Source organism: Anser brachyrhynchus (assembly GCF_964034855.1).
Source record: "Anser brachyrhynchus genome assembly, chromosome: 4".
NCBI lineage: Eukaryota > Metazoa > Chordata > Aves > Anseriformes > Anatidae > Anser > Anser brachyrhynchus.
Window position 1 is genome coordinate 64,310,449 of NC_137698.1, and position 13,647 is coordinate 64,324,095.

Consider the following 13,647-nt stretch of genomic DNA (forward strand, 5'->3'; position numbering starts at 1 on the left):
AAAAAGGGACCTCTGATATGAATCTGCCATTTTTACTGTTTGGTATTCAGAGTTGGAACAAGGCAAAAATACATTTTTCAATGTCTATTTCTTTTTCCAAATGTTATCCAAGTTAAATACGTGAATCAGCAGTACCGTAGGATTTCATTTATCTATTAGTGATCTCCAAGCTCAGGAAAATAATCTTACCGCAAAAGATCAGCATACCAAGAATGCTTCCAAGAAGCCATTCTTTAGTATACGTACCTTTCTGTTGGCAAACTTAATTATATAGAGGTCATCCTCTTGACTTTGCTATGTGGAACCACAGAAGAATACCAGTTTCGGGAAGTTCTAATCTGCATAGCTGCCTTCCAGAACAAATTGGATTCCAGGCTTTGTTTTATGCTCGTGGTGAGATTTCTGTAAATCCACCAGATTTACTTCTTTCCTAAGGATTTTGCATTAGGTGTTAGCCTTTGGGGCTTACGTGAAGCACTGCTCACAGAGTAAACTCTTGAATTTATAATTTTAGGTATTAGTTACGCAGTCTTTTTAATATAAACGTATGAAGATTTACTGCTTTGCAAACAGCAGTTCTGTTGTAGTAAAGGTAAAGGGGCTTCTTTTTATCTCACTTAACAGTTAACTCTAAAATTGTAATAAATGTTTAGATATCAGTGTTTTCATTCTGATTGCTTTTGGAAACACTTTCCATTTATTTATATTTTTGTTGTTTCAGTAACCACTTTTTCATGTTTCTGAACTGATGAATACCAAGGCTAATATGAGTTCTTTCTTTACACTGGATAAGATTATTACCTTTCCTTTCACAGCTTGTTCCCCTTGCTTCTTTTATTGTTATGCTGGTACTCAAAGATACTTTTTTTCAAACATGGGCATTTATGTACCAGAATTGCTGCAGATTTGAAACTAGGATTTTTACTTGGTTATTTGTTAAATATTGTCAGTAAAGCAGTCTTTTTGATTCTGTGTTTTGGTACAAAAGTACACGTCTCTGGTTGGTACTTTGTCTCAAAGCATGCAAATGTTTTTTCACAGTTTCTTTCAACAATTTTGATTTACTTGTTGCAAATACTGTGCGGTCTTAATTTTCCACACTTGGAATGCAAGAAGAAAGTGACTTGGTAAAAGTATTTTGTTATATATACATTCATCATTCTTTTGTATTACAGAAAGCAGCCCAGCAAGCCAACCACACGTGCAACTTCTAAAGGCAGCAGTCCAAGTTCAGTTTCTCCCAGAAAACAACAGAAGCTAGCAGTGAAAAAAAGATCTCCAAGTGATACAAAAATTAGTAAATCTCCTCCATTGACACAGTAAGTATGAAAGTTAAAGCCACTTTAGTTTGGGAGTCCACTACATCGATCCTTTCTTTGTATGTAACATACTGGTTCAAAATCTTAGCTGCCGTCTTAATGTTGCTTAGTTCTGGTCTTTTGTTTTATATAAAAGCTTTCAAAGGATTTTTTTTTTCTGTTTGTTTTTCCTTTTTTCTTCCTTTCTTTAACATTTGCAAGACTAGATTTTCTGTGTGTGTGTGTGTGTGTGTGTCCTTGGAAACCTCTTGGGAGAATTTGAAAATGCTGCTAAGCAATATTTTAACTTGAGCTCTAGTTCTTTCATGAATGGGGTGGGGGAGAGGGGAGGGCAGCTGTAGTTCAGGTTAAAGCAACATGCTATGTCATGGATCTAAAACTTTGAAGATATTTCTAAGATCAACTGGTAAGAAAGGAGAAACTTTGAGGCCTTATACCAAGTTCTGAAAATACTTTCTTTTCCCTCCTTCCCTGCTGTGCTTTTTTTGAAGTTGAGATCACTGTGTACAATCCAAAGAGAGCAACAAACGTTGCTATCCATCTTGTAGTTTACCTGTAGAACGGGCTATATGCCAAATGCATTCAGTTGTCTTCCACTATGAAGTGTATGAGTTACATTTTCAAACTGAATGTCGGGAACAGTGGCAGATGAGTATCGTGCACTGATCAGCTGTCACGGTTCACCTGATGGTTATGAATGGCCACGAGTTTAAGCTGCACTTATAATTGGTTGCAGCTGAAATGTGGTGGGCTTATATATAGATGCTTAAACAGAGATAAGGATACATGGTGTCTGCCCTTTATACCCTATTGTGCATGCAAGGCTTAATCCACTGTTACTATTCTATCCTTGTGAGATGGTAGCATATAACATAGTTTGTTATATTCTGTTCTTATCCACAAGTCATTCCAAAAGAGAAGAGGAAGGAGGAGTACTCTAGCCTCAGACTCTCCATTTGGAGCACCCTCCAACATACAGAACTAGCATGCAGTACCCTGCTAAGATGTGATGGGACTGTGCAGGGACTCCCTCGGGTCCATGCAACTAAAACTATAATGTTATAGTAGTAAGCTTTTAAACAATATATCCTGATAATTCATCAGAGATGGGCAGTTAAGTTCCATCCTCTAAACAGGATTGTGCCTGACCACCCTTCTTGTTTTTCAGATCCTACCATTGTTAAAATAATTAATTATGATGTTTTTTAGGTTAAAGGTGCAGTCTACCAAGCGTAAAAGGGAAGGCAGCCCAACAGTAGTACGGAGAAAAGGCCAGCAGAAAACAGAGGAGACACCGGTAAAGAAAGCTAAACGATAATCTTTACCAACTAGTACTCTTCGTGGAAGAGTCAAAAGGAAGAAAAAAAAATCTGTGCTTCTATTTTTTTTAAAGCAAAGGGATTTGCACGTGCTTGTTTCAGAGCTCTAAGTTAATCGATGCAGTACTTCTAAGTTACATTTTAAACAGCTTTATAAACTATTGTTTATACAGAATATTATGTACATTTATTTCAGATGAAAAATAAGTTTACTTTGTATCTGAATGAAAAACAAAGTAGTTATATATTTTATCACTGACTTGGAAAGTTGGGGATACCCAATGTGACGTGCTAATGCAGATGCTTCCAACCCACGAGGCACCCTTGGCCTACTAATACACTTTGTACATAAACTTGTAAAAATAGGTTGTATTTTACTCTGTGTATGAATCTAATCAATGACGGACATTTTATTTATTATATGGAAAGCATTGGTCTGTAAACTTTAGTATATACCTTAGGTTTTTTTAATTATATATTTTACATTCTATGCAGATGTCAGTAGGAAACTTTCCCTCCACTCTCCTGGGGCTGTCTAAAACCTGAAGTTCTCTAAAATATGCTCAGACAGTTGGTAAAGTATTTTTCTCGCATGCATTAAAGTAGTTTAGCATAGTGAAAGGGACTTGGCTCCTTTCGGTTCACATTTGTGACGAAGTATAAAACTTAAAATGTAATCTTACTGGATTATATTTTCACTCGTGAATTTACTACCAACCTCAAGAAATAAATTGTACTAGGTTAGATTTATTCAGTCAGCCAACTCTACCCTGAAACGAAACAAACTTTTATTTTGCAACTAAACACCTGTTCTTTCAGTATTTGTCTCTTTCAACAAAGAAGAACCCATTGAAATCAAATGTCACTTCTCCTAACGATAGAGCTTCAGCATTTTATGTTACATTTTATACACAGGTATTAAAAATAGAACCTGGTATTGTTGCCAGAATCTTTTTTTAATGTATATTAACTCTGGTAAGAGCAAATGTTCAAGTGAAGTTGTATATAAAGTTAAACTTTTCTTATGATCAAATGTGTCTCTTGTAATGATGTGATGAGTTGCCAAACAATCTGAGATTATTTTAAGTGTTTTGTTCGTATTCTGGTTTATAATTACAGAGGATTCTGGGGGGTTGGAATCTTCCTTTATTTTTTTTCTCTTTTGTGGGTTGTTTTTTTTGAACTTGTTGTAAGGCAGATGTTTCCGTCAGATATTCTGCTTGGTTTCTTACTGAGATTTTTATATAAAAGTTATAAAATGTTTGCCAAAAACCTGAGTTGCCATATTTTATTATCTTTTAATCATATCACTCTGAAAACTTGCTTTTGCAAATGTATTTGGTTGGAGCCATGTCTGCAAGTAATGTTGTACCTGATTGGTGTCCTGCGGGTAGGACCTTCAGGTAGGGAGAGGACCTAACAGTTTACCAGCCGTAGTACACTATAGAGGCAGGTGCACACATTTTTTTTTCCTCCCCTAAGCAAACTTGAGTCTGAAATACAAAACCTCTCTGCTCTGAAAGTTAACTCCTTTTGATCTCCACCTCAACTCTGCTGAAATATATACCTTGCTAACATATTACTAATATATACCTATACATGACTAACAGTAATGTATGCATTAATGTGTACTAAGAGTAACGTATACCCACTTCTTCACAGGATGAGTTGAATGTCTTCCTTTTCTTCCCCTTTGCCCCCTGCAGTATGCATAAATTAAAGTTGTAGGTTTCTTCTCAGCCTTCATTCTGTATGTCTAAACAAGCTGAGCTGTTTGTAATCTTTTTTTTCCTTTTTTTTCCCCATCAGTTCTTTTTAGGCTTTTGATCATAGCTGGAGTCCTCTGTTTCTCTTCCTGCTATTGTTTCCTTACACCTGAATTCAGCAGTGAGGCTGCTCGGGAGGTTCCTATCAAACCTCCCATCACACTGAATGTCTGCTTCTCTCTCCCTCTGCTGGTAATACCTCTCCTGCCCCAGCGCAGGTTACATTTGCCTTTTTCACAAGCACATCTGTTCTCATGGCTTATGGGGATGAAGCTCCTACTTAAGTGTCAGAGCCTCTTGACTGTCTTTTGCCTGACAGACAGTCAGAGCAAGAGAATCTGAGCAGAGAAATACAACCTTGAAGATCAACGACAGCCTTTCAGAGCTAACCTAGAAGCTTTCTTACTGTCCTTCCTCTCACTGGTGGGCAATATTTAGGAAAATCCTCTCGTCTTTGGAGTGTATCTTTGATCATTCATTGCATGATTTCATAGTCTGAAGGTATTAAAGGAGTTCTCTTCCTGCAAAAGAGCTGCTTTTACTTAATCTCTAGAGGAGGAAGAAAGTGCAAATTCCCCCAACTATTTTAACTTTGGCAAACTCCACTTGCTTCGTGATGGATTGCTGGCTAGCTGTCAGCATCTCTTCATTTTTTTTTTTTTTAGTGCATTCTACTTAAAAGTTCTTTACATCTCTCTAATGCCTTAAACCTAAAATGCTATGGATTCACATACTATATAGTTTTTTAATCACTTGTGTGGATTTGGGGTGGAATTTGTTTGCTTATTTTAACCACCTAAAGGATCATCAGTAAAAGTTCAGTTACAGTTGTCATTTTTTGATAGGGTTTGGCAAGCTAGTAACTCGTGCAGCTGGTGAAATTTCCATCTGGAACCCGATCCAAAGTCAGTAGGTGCACTCAGCAGCTGGAGCAAAGTTTTTATTGATGCTGGCAGATCTGTGAATGCCTCAATTTTCTATTCGAACAGCATCTCTAGTAACATCTCTCCTTAGTTGTGGTTTGCTTTGTTGTTTTGTTTTTTTAATCTGTTACATCAACCCAAAGTACAGACATTCACTGTTTCTTATCTCTGTATGTTCTAGGGGCATCACATGTTCAGATCTGTAGCTCTGGCTCCATTCCCTCAAGAGGCTGAGGAATTCCCTACAGAACCTCAGTAAAACTTTTTCCCCTAAAACTTCGCAATGCAGAGCAGCAAATGTTTCTGGCCATGGTGACAGTATCAACAGATGTCTGCTTGATGCAAGTCCAACACAGGCTTAGGTGTCAATACTAAAAGTGGTCAAATTCTGATACCTGCCTTGAGTTGTGCGATGGGAAAAGATCATTTGCCACCCCAGACTTTTACCACTCCTTGCTTTTGGAAGAGGTAGTGGGACCTCTGTGGTGCTGAGTGAGTCGCTGCCCCGAAGCTGGGATGTGCTGAGCGACTGCTACATTTCTTTCCAAAGCAGTGTTTGATTTCCTTGGAGCTCTACCTGTTTATATTGTAAAGAGTGGATTTAACTGGTAGGTTTTAGCTCTCTTCCCATTGAAGTCATTCCATGTGAAATGTTTTCAGTTTTAAGATCTAATGTAGACATCTTAATGAAGTAAGCTGAATGCATATTCATATACTCCATATAGTTAATCCAAGCTCTTGATCCTGGGACTTCTCAATATTACTTTGGGGATTATCAATATTGCTGCTCAGTCATTTTGTATACCAGCTCCGAAGACTCTTATCTTTGGGACTTCAACAGCTCTCCATCTATTTCACTTGCTTGTAGCTTCAGTTCAGAGGAAATCACCTGTGTCTGCCTTCTGCAGGTTTTGGCAACATCTTAAAGATACCATGCTTGTTTCTTCCAAGAGATTCCTTGTCCCAGCTGTGTACGTCACACTCCATTACTTCCATCAGCTTCTCAAAAACTCTGGGTCTGCTTCGAGCAGGGTGTTTTTTATACTAAAACATGAAAGTTTAAACACCAAGGAAATTCCGTCTACATTCTAGTCTTTATTTCCAAATTCCAGTGTTATACCGAAATTCCACTAAAGGTTATTTCTGATTTAAATCCATTCTCTTTCAAATCTCAGCTTTTTAGCTCTTTACCCTTACTGGCTCTGTGGGGGAAAAAAGAAAAAGAAAGAAGAAAGAACTCCAAAAGGAAAACATAATAAAAATATAAACATGTCTGAGAGAGTCCATAGATAACTGAATTTAAAGATTTAATGCTAGGAACATAATGCCAAACAAATGTGGAAGAAAAATATATAGTTTGAAATGGACACAACTTAGTAGAGCGGGAGTAGATTTTTGGAACTGAGTGTGCAATGAATTAGCCAAAGGTGTGGTTTAATGGCCGGAGTAGTCAGGCTGCCACTAGAAGGCACCTTTCATCTTCTGTCTTTTGCCCCATGGCCGGTGCCTTCCTCCATGCCAGCACCGAGTTGTACAGCCACAGACTGATGGATAAGGAAGCCTGAAATTTCCTCTACGAAACTGCAGGTTAGTTTTTAATGTGGTCTGTTTACTAAACCGGCTGTTGGCGTAGTGCAAATACTACTGCCTGCACAAAGATGGCCACGTGGCCAGCGGAGGTGTGGAATCACCATTCCTCTGTACTATAGGTTTGGGTGCAGTTGCACTTGGTCATCCAAGTGCACCATTAGCTCTAGCATGTATTTACAATAGCTCCGTGTCAAATAATTGGTGCATAAATGGACAGTGAGCTATTTTGTGGGTTGTATCCTTCCCTTGTGACAGGGGCTTCTTGTAGGAAGTGTGGATTATCCAGCCTAGTTAGGGATCCTTGTTCCAATGTGTCATGTTCCAAGTGATCCATGTGTCAAGAAGAGATCACACAGTTGCTGAAAGCTGAAGACAAACTTAGTCTGGCTATAATGTGCCATGTCTCTTCTTGGCAGTGTGGGTATGTCAGCAGTGGAATGACTTGCAGGGTCACAGTGGGTTCGCCCCTAGTGGGATGCTTTAAATTCTGATGTGGGAAAAGATTTTTCAGGGTTCTTTAGGAACGAAAGCCCCATTTCTAAAACTGATGTAAAATGTAGGGTTGTGCTCTAAACTGAAATTGGATCTAGTGTTGAAACATCTGAATTTAAGCCAACTGGCTTCCTAAGGAAGTTAGGGATCCAAGCAAAGCCTCAAAGCTTTCTCTATTAGGAGAGGTAGGTGCCTCAGATGTGACCCACAACATTGAACAAGCTGTGCTGGAAGCTGATGGCACTGGCCTGTAGGAAACATGTAGGACATGCCTGTAGTGCTGGATGATAACTTCCATCTGCTTAGGTTTTGCCAAGGGCGGACCTTTGTTGGTCTTCCTTCCAAAGGCACAAAGGAGGAAAGTTTTTTTATGCTGCGGTGAGAGCATTGGAGGATTTAAGCCCTCATGTCACGAAAGGTGAGGCTATAGGGTATCAAGTGGGTACTACTCTGTCTCCTGTTAAGATATTTAATGTGCCATAACATATCAGTACTTGAAGCAGAAGCTAGAGACCAGGTCTCACTGTCCATGTTCCAGATGACTGTTCCCTTCCAGAGGATGTCGAGGAAATGGGTGTTAGAGGCATGCGTGTTCCACCATTTCATGCAATGTTTGTCACAAAGCAATGCCTAGGCTTTTATCTCCAAGGTAAGTTTCATGTCTGTGACTCTTGAGCAGGGTGAAGCATCTGCTTCCACCCCAAGTTAGGTGTTAGAACAGGCTTTGAAGTGTTGTTTGTCTAAATTGCCTGCTGAGGTGGTGTGATGTCCAGCAGGTACCTACCACTGAGAAAGGTACCACAATATTCGTGCAAGTCCTCTTATAACCACAAGCCCGTGTTTCTCTGTGGCCTCATCATTGTGGAAATGCTTCTTTTGCTGTTTTCTGGAGATACACTCTAGTTTAGGGCAGCTCAGTTTTCCCATGTTGGAAGCACCGTATGTGAAGGTTATTGGAAAAAGCAAAGAGAGAGTGAGAATGAAAAGAGGGGAAAATAAAATTTAAAAAATAAATAAATAAGGAAAAAGCATCTCTAACAATGAGGTTTTATTGTTTATTTTGTGTATTAGTTTTGGGTTGACAGCTAGATATACTGGCACCTGAAAGGCAGAGTTATGGTGGGAACAGCAAGGGGGAGATGTTACAGACTTTTTGATGTGCTTCTTTTGTCAACATCTCACAACTACTGAAACTTGCAACTTTAGTGTGGGCATGATGTAGAAATGATGAGGCAACTGATGACCTTGACTATGCAGGAGGACAGACTGGGTTATTCTACCAGTCTCTGCTAGCCTTGAGACCTTGATCTTTATTAGTACTACATAAAATCTTAGGCAGGGTATGACAGGTAGAGCAGACATAGACAAGAAAGTCGAGTACAGCTAGTGAGTTTGCAGGCACCTGTAGCTACAGTGCCACCCCCATGCTTGCTGTTAGCTTTTATTTATCGAGTGCTCACTGGCACTTGTATAACTCTGCTGAGAGTCAACAGTGAAGGTAAGACCCAGCTGTACTGTCAGTTTGCATCTCTGCCCATCGACAGCTCTTATTAGCAAACTGAACTCCCAGACTGAGCCACTTTTTAAACGCAGCTCCTGTGCTGATCACACAACAAGTCAGCAGGAGCGCTGACTGTGCCTTTGTGTGTACTGGGGATGTAAATGAGAATAACGGAGAAATATCAAAGCAATTGATTTTATTGTCAGGTAGACAGCTTAACCCTCTAATTCTGTTCCTTCCTTTTCTAGATTTTATTGTGACCCGTCACACATGCTATGCCATAATTTCTGTCAGTTAACATTCCTAAAAATAAATGCTAAGGGTTACATGAGAATGTTAAGGAATACAGGAGAAAGATACCCCAGCATCAATTCCAGTATATAAACTTAAAGAGGTTGAAATTAAATAGTCATTCCTGCTTCAGTGCCCAGAGCAAGCAGAGAACTGGAATGCGACTTTCCTTTCAGACAACGAGAGCTTCACTCTGCTTTTTCTATAAACAAGACCTAAGAATTGCTCAGTAATACAGTGCTTACTTAACTCTATTCAGCCAGGATTTTTCAGGCTAAGTAAATAGGCAATATAAGGCCACTTAAAATAGATAAATAAATAAATAAATACACTGAAGGTGAAGCATCTTTCAACTAATTCTGAACTCAGCACTCTATTCAGCCCTCACCTCCAGCCTCCCCCAGCGCGTTGCAGCGCTGGCTGGCACGCAGAAGCCTTTTCCTGGGGTAGACTTCAAATATTTTTTCTAACCTGCAGCTCCCTGTTGTAATTTATGCCTTTTTTATTTGCTCTGTGACCATCTCTCTCTACAGCAAGGCGCTACCCCTTGGAACTTTTTCCTTTCGCCTAATTTGGTTTTGTTATTTTTCTGCTTTAAAAAGTTGTTAGCCACTTTCCATGTCTCCTATGACTTCTTTCTCCACTGAAAAAAAAATGAAAGAGAAAAGGAGGACCAGCTTGGAATATGAAATCTCCAGGTTTTTGCCCTGCAGTCAGGCTTTGTGGATATACGTTCGTTTGCTTTAGCCTGGAGCTAACAGACCAAGGAGCCTCTTCAAGAAAGGAAAAAGGCAGCTGTGGCATATAACACATCCACAAAGCTTTACTGTTACAGACACATTGCTAGCTTCATTTTTCTTGCACGAACAAAACACTGTCCAGTCACCGTTACAACTTTGTAATAGATGTTCAGACAATTTTATTGTGTTTTCAGAATTAGGGAGGTTCTGCTTCTGACAACAGCAATGGGATCTGGGTGCAAGTGCTAAGTACTTAAAGTACAATGGGATAATATTTGCTGCTGTGATTATATACCACAATGGCAATAATCCAAAATGGAATAATCTGTCATGAGTGAACACAAAGACAAGCAAACGCTACAACAGCAGTGGATGTGGTGGTGTAGAGATACTCCATGAGACAGAGGAGGGAAACTTTCCAAACTTCCCACATTTTCTCTCTTTTAAGAAAATAATATATTTTTTATTTTATTTTGCTTTTCTAAGCAATTCTTGGGTCTTGTCAATTCCATTTTCTATGGTAATGGGATTGTTTGAAGATAATGCCAGTGAGCAGGCATCTTTGCCAGCTCTCATTCCTTTGCTCCTCTCCCTCTTTTCACACCTTTCTTAAAATTTGTCTCAGCTTGTATCACCTCTTTTTATTCTGAAAGATAGTAAAGAACAGGAATGTGATCAGCAGTGTTTAAAAACGGGAAAGAGCTCCAATTAGTTGTGTTTCCAACCAAGGGCATCAGACCCAAAGCTGTCCATCTGCACCAGCTCTTCAGCGTTCATTGACCAGGGATGAGAGATGGTGTGGAGCAAAGCTCCACCACGCATGCGCTGGGCCAACTTCTGCTCTGTTTGCCCAATGTCTAAAACGCTGTGTCTTGGTCTGCCTGGGACTTGGCAAAGGTGATTGTATTGTTATATAATAGGGAAAACTTTAAGTGTATTCTAACGTGTTAGAGGCCAAAGTCCTCTAAGCAAAAGGTGAAGAATCCCTGTCCCACTGGAAACCTTGGAAGCGTCGCCCTTCCGCCAGGGCAGGACCAGCAAGGCTGGGACTTCGGGGGGATTCCTCCTCCGATGGGAGCCTCCTGGATCCTTTATCACAGTGAATGCAGAGTGGGACCGTGTCCCTGGGTGCCTAGCATGTCCCTGGGTGCTGTGTCAGGAGGGACGCACACAAGGGCTCCCATCGCCGGCCCGACGATGGGACGAGGAGTCCGGCCCTGCACGGCCTCGGCAGCCTCACTCGCAGCCTCCTGCGGCAAAATCGAGGCTTGGTGGGGAAATATAAACACATAAATAAATAAATAACCCCCGGAAAGGTGCTTCCCAGGCACGGATGTCCGCAGGCAGCCGCTAGGTGGCAACGGGTGGCCGCCGGCAGCAGCGCCCGCCGCCCCCGGCCCCGGTGCGGGGGGAGGCCGGGCCGGGGGAGCCCCCAGGACGTGTCGGGGCCATGCTCCAAGCAGCCGTGGTGCCCCCGAGCCCACCGCCCTGCAGCCGCAGGAGAAGTGCCCCCGGATTCTTCAGGAGCACATCCACTTGTATCCCTGCTTTTGTGAGCGTAGTGCAGGGCACAGGGGGCTACGGGGTCCCACTCCGGCCCCCGCCACGTCTCAAGGTGCAATGTAAGCGTAGTGAATCCCATACCTATCACGGCTCTGTGTTTATCGGCACTTCGGGCTTCTGGAGGAGCAACACGTTCAGCACGTTCCCTCAAGCGCAACAAGTTGGGTTTGGGGGTTTGGCAATAACTTTCCTCTCCGGTCACCGTTTCCTTGCCCAGAGCTTCCCATCCCTTCTGTTTCCCACCCTCTCTTCTCCTCTGTCCTCCCTCCTTTGCTCAACCCCTCCGTGTCTCGCACAGGGCCCTCTCAGCTCTCAGTTCTCCCTTCCTGTCCTCTCCCCTTTTCTTTTCCTTCCCATCATCAGCTTGTTGCCTTCTCTCAGGCCAGGCAGGTCCTGATGGCTCCCTCTGCCCTTGTCCTTCATTTATTTTTCTTCAAAGTCCTTTTTTTCTGCTCCAATTTCCCTTCCTGCCATTCTTCTTGCCACAACTGAGAACTTTTGTGAGTAGCCTCTCCTGTTTTGCTGGTTGTTATTGGAAGGGACGCTTACTGCTCTTTCACTAGCTTCATCAAGAGGCTTTGCTAAGACCACGAGCTTTAAACAGGCCTGGCTCTACCCGTACTCCGAAAAAAAAAAAAAAAAAGGCACTCACACCTGCTGTAGCTCCTGCTGCTACAGGCACGAGTCCTGGCCAACGCTCACTTGCTGGCCTTGGAGGCATGCTATCATCCAGTAATGCGAGACATCAGAGAATTCAGAAGCCTGGACTGCTTTGGTGACAGGCAGCAGATGTTCTGCACTGCTTGGAGAAAGTCTCGTCAGTAGCGTGGGCAGAAGTTCTTCCTCTGTGCCTCGGTGCTTTGAAAAAAAAAAAAGAACAAAAAAGAGGATCACAGGGGTCTGGCTCAGCAAGACGCTGAGACTCTAGGGACACATGACTTGATCAACCGGCTTTGTAAAGCAGCTGGCTTGCACTGGATCGCTGGTATGTGGACCTACTGACATCCAAACAGGTTAGATATGGGCTAAAAAGCCTTTACTAACTACTCTTACTAGCTGTTGAGAGGAAAGGTGATAAGAGAAGTTGTGAAAATATCAGGCAGAGCAATTATAATCCACATTTCATTAGCCACCCCTACTCCTCATATAACTCTGATGTGACCAGAATCACCTTCCAGGTTCCCAGGACCCTGCAAACAAGAACTGGGCTGGAGTCCACGTCTGGCACCAGTGGAACCAGCACGTGGAAAGGCAAGAGGGAAGACTACAGCCCGTTCTTGAAGGAAACCATCAAACACTCCCTCTGCATCTTGGAGGAAATGCATGGGGGATTTCTGTATGTCAGTTGGGGTCCGAGTGCTGGGACAGGTGATAAGGTGCACACAGTATCAAAGCTAGCTTAGGACACTATTTTCATAAGCTGGTCTTGTCATGGGGCTCAGAATAACACTTTTTGAAAATACAAGAGCACGGGGCTGTGATGTTCACCACAAAAGCCACTACTACACACCCTGCCCAGAGCACTACAGCTGCTGAAACGAAAACACACACACATTCCTGTCATGACACCGGCTGTGGATGGCAAGCTACTTTTCAGCTCCACAGCTGATAGTCTTGTCTTCTCCTCACCAAAAGGATCTTGCTGCCTCATTATCTTCCTGTCCAGGTGTTCTGACATTTAATATGCTCTACGGAAAAGCACCTGTTACCTTGTACCAAAGCAGTTACACGGCCTGCCCAGGCCTGCTTCTCAGAAGCCACCATGAATGAGAAAGGAGCTCTAGGAGACGTAGCAGTGCACCTGGCCAAATGCAGACCCAAGAACAAGGCATTTAGGGCTGGAAGTTGGAAACTCTTCCATGCCAGGTGCTGCTGTAGCCCCCCCAGTCTGCCAAGTCTCCTCCCCAGGCCTGCTGCCACTGTCCCAGCATCTGCCAGCAGATCCCAGGGCTTCAAAGTCAGCACACCTCATGGCCACAGACGTTTCTTACAGCTACCACTGGAGGGGCCACCAAAAGAGCTGAATTAAGTCCTGTGAGTGATATGGTGTTGTATGTGAAGATCCTTTGCCTCCGGATGGTTTCTGCTTTATTTCTCCATGATAACTACGGGCAAAGTCAGAGGTATGAACATCACCATGGGC

At 42.2% G+C, this 13,647-nt stretch overlaps 1 protein-coding gene across 5 annotated transcripts in view; it reads left to right on the top strand.

The window, feature by feature from the left end:
- The window catches only part of BOD1L1 (biorientation of chromosomes in cell division 1 like 1), a 35,384-nt gene extending 31,474 nt beyond the window's left edge, over nucleotides 1-3,910 (top strand). For all 5 annotated transcript variants that reach the window (XR_013950272.1, XM_080589510.1, XM_080589507.1 and 2 more), the window contains exons 24-25: nucleotides 1,176-1,319; nucleotides 2,529-3,910. Coding sequence is in view for 4 of the 5 variants with exons in the window: in XM_080589510.1 (XP_080445636.1) it covers nucleotides 1,176-1,319; nucleotides 2,529-2,637 (253 nt within the window). In the remaining variant the exon portion in view is untranslated. The remainder of the gene's footprint in view (nucleotides 1-1,175; nucleotides 1,320-2,528) is intronic.
- Nucleotides 3,911-13,647: the final 9,737 nt, after the last annotated feature.